At 48.3% G+C, this 8,140-nt stretch overlaps 1 protein-coding gene across 1 annotated transcript; it reads right to left on the bottom strand.

Moving 5' to 3' along the window:
• Positions 1-4,043: 4,043 nt before the first annotated feature.
• Positions 4,044-4,385, bottom strand: ColSpa_00023 (uncharacterized protein; the record flags this gene model as incomplete). The annotated part of the gene is made up of 1 exon (XM_049266235.1): positions 4,044-4,385. One exon carries the CDS (start codon positions 4,383-4,385, stop codon positions 4,044-4,046), a length of 342 nt encoding a protein of 113 aa, XP_049122192.1.
• Between the last annotated feature and the right edge of the window lie 3,755 nt (positions 4,386-8,140).

The following is an 8,140-nucleotide window of genomic DNA, read 5'->3' as shown; positions in this document are numbered from 1 at the left end:
ATGGAAGAATTGAGTTGAAGGAAAGGAACGAATGAATGATGCAAATGTTGCAAGGAGCGACACAGACGTAGAAAAAAGGGTGAGCTCATACACCACGACACAAGAGAGAACTCTTGAGCAAAAAAGGAGGCTGTCAACTTTCTTTAGTATTAATTCAACACTCGAGTTTTCATCTCCATATTCCTCTCATCGTCGTAAGCCCGGAGACACCCGTCGCCTATCTTGTAGATCCCAGCAGCATATCCATGGGCGAATGGGTAGCTTATTAGTGGACTTGGGCGGTTGCTAAAACAGGTTGACCACTCCGTCGACGTGCCATTTGGCGATGAAATGAATGCATTCAAGGTATGTTATCCTAGCTGAAATAGATCTGGTGTAGGACACTGCATGCCCCAGACTGTAATTACGATTTGAAACACTCTTGACAGGGGCACCGGCACCGTCAAGGTCTTTTTACCTCATTAAGCTAACCGTGGGCGGAGCTGTCCACTGTACGTACCAGTGTGCATCAATGGACAAAGTAGAGCGGACCGTCGGACATTGTCATTATTTTCACATTCTTATGCTATGCTTTTTGATGACAACCCTATCATGACTTTCAACTGACGACTTTGACCACGAATTCTATTTTATTTACCTTCTTTCTAATATTCAGTTTCCTCATCCATCACTGATATTATCATGCAACACCATTTCTGAGGCTATCGACGACCGTCATCCTATCCAAAGTTCCCAGCAGGTTTGACGGCCTAAAAGACCGGAATCTTGGGATGATAGCTTGATTTCTTCGCTTTCGGGTATCTCTACGATGGCAATTATAGATTAGCGCCCAGAAAGTCACTACCGCAACCCCCTTTTTGGGACGACAGGGAACAGCCCCTGCATCATGAAGTGGCAACACTGGTCTAGACGTACGTGTGGAGTTAGGCCAAACACACTAGGAAAATCCTATTCTTCCCGTTCCACTTCCTCATCTTAAAACAGGCCGGTATACTAGGTCAACAAGTGCTGCCAAGCCATGCTCTGTCACAGATACTGTGTCTGTTGTTGCAGCAGCCAAGCTGCTCGCCCTTAATGAATGTGATTTAGGTTCAAGCCCTTGCGACCGATCATCTGGAGTTTATGGTCACTCTCCCGCCCAAGATTATCGCCTGTCGCCAGGGTTCTGGTCAACTCAAATAACTGAACCTGCGCACTCAGGTCAAGCATCACAGTCGATAAGGCTGTAGAGAGAGGTCTCGATGTGGGGATTTGCATTGAAAGGATCAATTGATCAACGACAACACTAAATAGCACGGAAGTAATTAGTCATACGGCGGCACTTCTGGTTGCTTCTCTTCTTTTGTTCTTTAGGTCTTTATCGAAACTCAAATCCAGCATTTTAGCTCGTCCGATGTTGAACGGCTGTTTCCCATCTAGTCGGGGCAAGGCGGGTTTAGCCCTGCCGGCTGACAAGATGACACGGACGTCGGCTTCGATGTCCGGTCAGGCCTATATTAACATCTATACGGTGTAGGCCTATAACTATGTTTATTCCAGACTGGTGGACTGGACTGCTTCTTGGAGCCCCTTCGTCCAAGCAAAAGAGTAAACCAAGAGCAATTCCAGTTTGGAACCCGATTAAGTCCGTCAGATCTCCAGCAGTGTCTCGGGACCAGCGGCGCTAACACAGCGGGTTTGTAGTATTTCGTCTGCACCGGCGGAAATCGCATCTCAAGTGACGAAAGAGCAGACTAAAAGCGGAAGAATATCACCGGCCTACCATTTCCAGCATATCTACAGAACTTTAGGAACTCGATCAGCATTTGTGGCGCAATTTAAGACTGCTGCTTGAGTTCTATCATAAGAGATTACCCTCGGAGCAGCGCAATGTCTAATGCTTGAAAGAAAGTAGGTGGCTCACGCAAACCAAGTAAACCAGCTAATCAATCACAGTGCATGCATGGACGGAAATGGTGGACTGGCAGCTTCTTTTCACTTCACTTCTGAAGTAAAGCGCTTCGCCTCTCCAGGTTGTTTTAAGCCAATTCTCGTGGTTTTTCTTGCAGTAAACATGCAATTCTAAGCTTCCAGCTACTGGGTAGCAGGAAACTATCTTGGTCGAAGCTTGATGTTTGAACCTTTCTGTGGCACAAAGCAACCGATGGATTACAATCAACCGAGCGAGAATGGTTACCAAGACGAAAGACTAAGCAGCACTTCTCCTCTAACGCGATGTTTGCATCGGCCAAATCGAAATCGAAATGCAAGAAAAGGATAGGGATGAGCTTCCAAAGTGTCGGTTCCAGGGAGAAAGTATTGCCTGGTGTCTGGATGTCGAACCTTGCCCAATTCTATCCAACTAATGTCTGAGATCACTGTCAGTAAAGCGACCAGATGCTTTGCAGATGGAACCACATACAGTGACCTAGACACACGCGAGCTCCGAAACCGAAAGCAAAAAAGAAACGATCTGAGTCAAAGTTTGTCAGTGCTGGTGAAGTTTAATTTCATGGAAACCTACGCATATCACTGTTGTCGTTTTTAAGTTATCTGTCTGGCTGGAAAGAGTAAATGTCTTGCCAACGGACCTCTTTGCTTCGATGTACAACCCAGGGGTTTGACACCCACAACTAACTGTACCTAGTCAATAACTCTTCACATCCAGAAACAGTTCGTTAGGGCTGAAAAGAAACCTCACCCCAGCCGGCATGTGGTAGCTATCAATTTGGTATCCTCCCCTAGATACGACCCGGGGAAGAGTCATGCCTACCGCCGAACGAACCCGCAGGGCCTCGTACATAACCGCCCGCAAGTACGGCATGTTCTCAGACTCGGTGACAGTAATTGGATTGTTAGCTTTTCCTTTGCGCCAATGCTCATAGATCTTATGAACAAGGCATCTCCTAGCTTCTGGGTCTTACAGAAGGTGGTAAATGATTGATCGAATCGAGTTTGCTGTGGTGTCGCTGCCAGCAAAAATGTTTGAGGTTGCCATTGAAACAATGTCGGAGCTATCAAATTGATCACGCCTCTCATGGTGTACAGCAAGCAACTTGCCTAGGATATCAGGATGGTCGGAGCCACGGTCTTGCCTGGCCGCGACCTCTCGGGCCGCAAATTTGCGGAGACTGCTATGGCGAGATGCGATTCCGAGCCAGGTTCCAATAACGGGAGACAAGAAATCGTGGAGCCAATACAGCCACGGTACTTGTCCAATCCATGCAGCTGATCTTAGAGAAGTTTCAATTTGGCCAAAGGAGCTATCATCAGCGCAAATGTCCATGAAGCCGAATCTTTTTAAGAATGTGACTTCTCCATTTACGTCTGCGATCAGCAATCAAACTACACTTTAGTATACCGGCTTCTATCGAACGGTCAGCAAAAATGACATACCAAAAGCATAGATCTGAACCCAGTTGCCCAGATCGGTTGTCTGTCCCGGCATGCCGCCCAGTTTCTCTAGCAAAACATGGATGGCACTGTCCCCGTATGGCTCGAGTTCTTTCAGCGAAGCCATCGCATATTTTCTACTGACGAGCCGCCGTTGCGCTACATGAATACGGTAATCTCGTTCCGGAAATAATTCAAACTTTCGTCGGTCTTGCCAGACGCTGTTCCGGTTGGATGTACGGAATTTCGACCCCGCACCTAGAGGCCATTAATCCATCTTGATGTGTCAAACCTGCAGTACTAGGTCATTAGTTTTCTGACAGCAATAAGGATAACCGAATCAAAAGTTACAGAGGGTCCCATTAGCTTGGAGTCACTTCACAGTGCACCACCTTAATTCCAGTGTCTCATCACACCACTGTAGTCGTTGATTGGGTTACCCTTATTGCTGTGCAAAAACTGATGAACTAGTACTGTACGTGGCGATCTGCGGGGGATCTGGTGGTAGTTAGATATACTCTCAAACGATAGTGCTGTACTTACTGTTTTGCTGAGTGAGTGAGTGAGGACGCTGCGCAGCCGGCCTTCGATACACTGAACAGGCATAGCAGCAGTATGAGACCCTAACATTCATCACAATAAGATTATTTCTAAACCCTTGACTATACCTATCATATGCTAGCGCCTAGTCGCCACCCAATGTTCAGATCATTTCCGACGGAAAAATTCCCGGAGCCAGAATGTTGAATGCCAGTGCCGTGTAGAGTAGCGACCGGCTTATCGCGACTCACCGCCACGTAAGGTGCCGACACAGCAAACATAGTAGGGACCACTATCGGGTCTATGTAGGGAATCAGCTCCTTGGTGCACGCACCGGCAGTTGCAGCCGTGTAGTGCTGCCAATCGTCATTCTTGTAAAGGTCGTGATAGTCGGAGATGCCGCGAATGATGATACAGGGGAACTCGGCCATTAGCCCGGCCGCCTCCATCTCGAAGCACAGTACGTCGCCCATGTTGCGGAACAATCTCATCTCTGTTAACGGTACTCATAACTACGCGATCGCCAGAAGCGACTAGTCCTAATGAGAAACCAGAAAATCGTCTTCTAGAGGAAGAGCCGCAAGCCGTTGACCAAAGGAGCGGACTGGATGCCTCATGTTGAGCGGCAGCACAACCTGCATATCCCAACACCTCGCATCCACACACACCTACGGTCTGATTGGTCCGCTAGCAGCTGCTCAGCCTGATTTCCTTTTCACGAAGAACGGTCACTACTGCCTGATTGATCGTCAATCATCATTACGCCGGCCCTTTAACGACGGTAGTACCAAACGACGACTATGTATGCTGGCCTCCGACGCGGTTGTGGAAGAGAGACTCCCAAAGTGGCAAATCAAAGAACCTCACCTCTCCATATGGCGGCAGCTGGATCAGGTTCAGGCCAACCAAGCCCCGGTGCGCGGTCAGAGTTCAATGGCACCGGAATTCAACACTTAGGCTTTGCACACTCGGACGTCGGCCGGGATATATATATTGGTAGGAATATACAAGACTTCACTTGGATTATTGCTGACAAACTAAACAGGCGTTCATGATCAATCTGACAGGCGATTCCTGGCTGACCTATATGTCACCGACCCACGCCACGACAAGACGCGCATCCAGCGCATCAAGGGCGGTCTACTCCGAGACTGCTACTATTGGATCTTCGACCACGACGACTTCCTCCGATGGCGCGACGACGGACAGAGCCGCCTACTCTGGATCAGGGGTGATCCAGGTAAAGGAAAGACTATGCTGCTTTGTGGTTTAATTGACGAGCTCGAGAGACGAAGCGACTCGATCTTCTACTTCTTCTGCCAGGCAACCGACGCACGCCAGAATACCGCAACTTTTGTCCTCCGTGGCCTTCTTTACATGATACTCACCCAGAAACCATCGATTCTCCAATTTATTCGCGACAATCATGAACACGCAGGGGCTGGGAAGACATTATTTGAGGACGTCAACAGCTGGGATGGTCTATGCAGAATGATTGTATACGCCGTCAGTCATGAATGCCTGTACAACACTGTACTGGCCATCGACGCTATTGATCAGTGTACCTCAGGTCTGGACCAGCTCATCAGCTTTATTATCGACCTGCCAATGCACGTCAAAGTCATTGTGTCAAGTCGTCCCGAGTCTAGAATCGACATGGGTTTCGCCGCCGTTAGAGAGAATATGAGTGTCTTGTCTCTGGAACTAAACCAGGATGTCATTTCAGCAGCTGTCAACATCTATATCGATCACAAAGTAGACGAATTGACGAATCTGCAAGGCTACAACAGTAAGCTCAGTGCTCAAGTCCGCGAACATCTTACTACTCACGCAAACAACACATTCCTCTGGGCCGCTTCTGTTTGTCAGCAGCTTGCTGGCTCTCGCAGGTCACGCACGCAGAAAGTCCTCGCACAGCTTCCACCTGATTTGAATTCATTATACGAAGAAATCTTGACCAACATCCTTAAATCGTGGGATGCAGATAACTGTAGGCAGGTTTTGGCGATCATGTTCGTTGCGTCTCGCCCGCTTGATTTGGCCGAGCTGGCGACCATTGTTGACGACGCTGAAAATTTGGAAGATATTTTGGAACAGTGCGGTTCCCTTTTGACCATAAGCGGAGGCGCTGTTGACTTCATACACCAATCCGTGAAGGACTTCTTACTCGAGCGACAAGACAGATTTATGCCATCAGGAATCGGTTATTACAATGATTTGGTTCTATCGAAGCTTTTACAAGCCATGTCAATGACGCTGCGGCGCGACGTGTATCGTCTCAATGGACCTGGAGTCCCACTCAAGGATATTTGTGTCCCAAATCCTGATCCGCTGGCAAATGTCCGATATGCATGTGTATACTGGGCTGATCACGTTACCGGCGGCAATTCGGGACAGCTGCAGTTTGAACAAGTTCATGTATTCATCAGTCGAAGCTTTCTCCATTGGCTTGAAGCCTTGAGCCTGTTGCGAAGTATGTCTCGAGGGATGTCTTCCATGTTACAAATTCTACGAATCTTTGAGGTTAGAGGAGCATACATCATCACTGCATCATCACTGCGAGCTTTCACTAATTGCTTACAGACCTCACTAAACCCGTCGGATCGGAAGGTTTCGATAATTCGAGATGCAATTCGATTTATGCAATGTTTCTGGACACCCATAGAGGTTGATCCCATGCAAATCTACACTTCGGCATTGTTGTTCAGCCCAAAAAACAGTATCATAAGGCGACAATTTATGGCCGAAGAACCGAGATGGCCCTTGCAACCTATAGTGCAAGACGACTGGAGTCCATGTTTGCAAACTCTGGAAGGACACGAAGACCGTGTCAATTCAGTGGATTTCTCCCCTGACATGACTATACTGGCTTCCGCATCCTATGATTGCACGGTAAAGGTGTGGGACATTGCAACAGGCTCTTGTCTGAGAACGCTCAGCACCGGCGGTCCGGTCTACTCTGTGGCTTTCTCCATCGATGGGGCCACAATCGCCTCAGCTTCAGACTCCTGTGTTGAGCTGTGGGACACGAGGACCGGCAGTCGCCTACAAAAGCTCTGTACTCGCGGCAGTCCTCTCTCAGTTGCATTTTCAAGTGACCGTAACATATTGGCGTCATGCTCGACCGACAACGTCATTCAGCTATGGAACACTGCCAGCGGTTTCTGCCTTCGTGAAGCTAAAGGCCACAGCAGCTCCGTTTACTCAGTTGCTTTCTTGAAACATGATTCCCTTCTTGTTTCATCGTCCCAAGATAAGACCGTAAAGCTCTGGCAGGGGGATACAGGTGACTGCCTCAAAACCATCAATCAGGGCTCGGTCAAGCTGGTTGCGCTCTCAAATGATGGCAGTCATCTTGCAGCTATCACTAAAACCAAAGTACATATACGCAATGTTCTTACAGGTGATTGCACTGGTCCAATAGAAGATCAGCTCTTCGAGACAGCGGATATTATCGCAGTCGCGCGCGACGGCTCCCATCTTGCAGCTAGCGACTTTTATGGCAGTGTTTATCTATGGGACTTAACCCTAAATCAAAACAAGCGTGTGCTCAAAGGTCACTGTGGACTTGTGACCTCGATGGCATTTTCCAAGGACGGGAGCTTGCTTGCATCTGCTTCTAGGGACGCATCCATCAAGATCTGGGATTGGAAGCTATCAGAACCCTTGGCGTCTTCTAAACTGTCAAATCCCAGATTCAACAGCATGGTACATTCGAGCTCAGATGCCCATAGCGATTCAAAACCCGAAGCGATTGGAGATGGTGCTGTCAATCAACATGACGAACCCATTGGCTCGCTCACTTTCGCATGCGAAGGTAGCCGTCTCATATCTGTCTCTCGTCACAGAACGTGTGTTTGGAACACGGTTACCGGAGAGTGCCTCGATATAATCGACGCAGGTGTCTTCTCACAATGCACTGCAACCCTCTCAAACGGCAATATACACGTGGCGGAGACCTTCGGAAACCAGATTAGGATCACAGATAAAACCACGGGAAGACAGCTAATGACTCTGGAGATATGCAGAAGCGCAGAAGGTCCGACGTATGTCTCGCATGTTGCACCCACATCGGAGCGGATATCAAGACGAGCTTACAGTGGCAACTACCCAAACGTTGCAAGATTACCACCTCCTAAACTTCGCAAGGAATCAGTTCGATTTTCAAGCTCGGGATATCAACTCCACACAAATTTAGGAACTATTGACCTGAACACTGTGGGAACAC

This window comes from Colletotrichum spaethianum (genome assembly GCF_022836535.1).
Source record: "Colletotrichum spaethianum MAFF 239500 DNA, contig01, whole genome shotgun sequence".
In the NCBI taxonomy this organism is placed as follows: domain Eukaryota; kingdom Fungi; phylum Ascomycota; class Sordariomycetes; order Glomerellales; family Glomerellaceae; genus Colletotrichum; species Colletotrichum spaethianum.
Note: the sequence above shows the minus strand (reverse complement) of the source record. Positions and strands in the feature narration are given on the sequence as shown.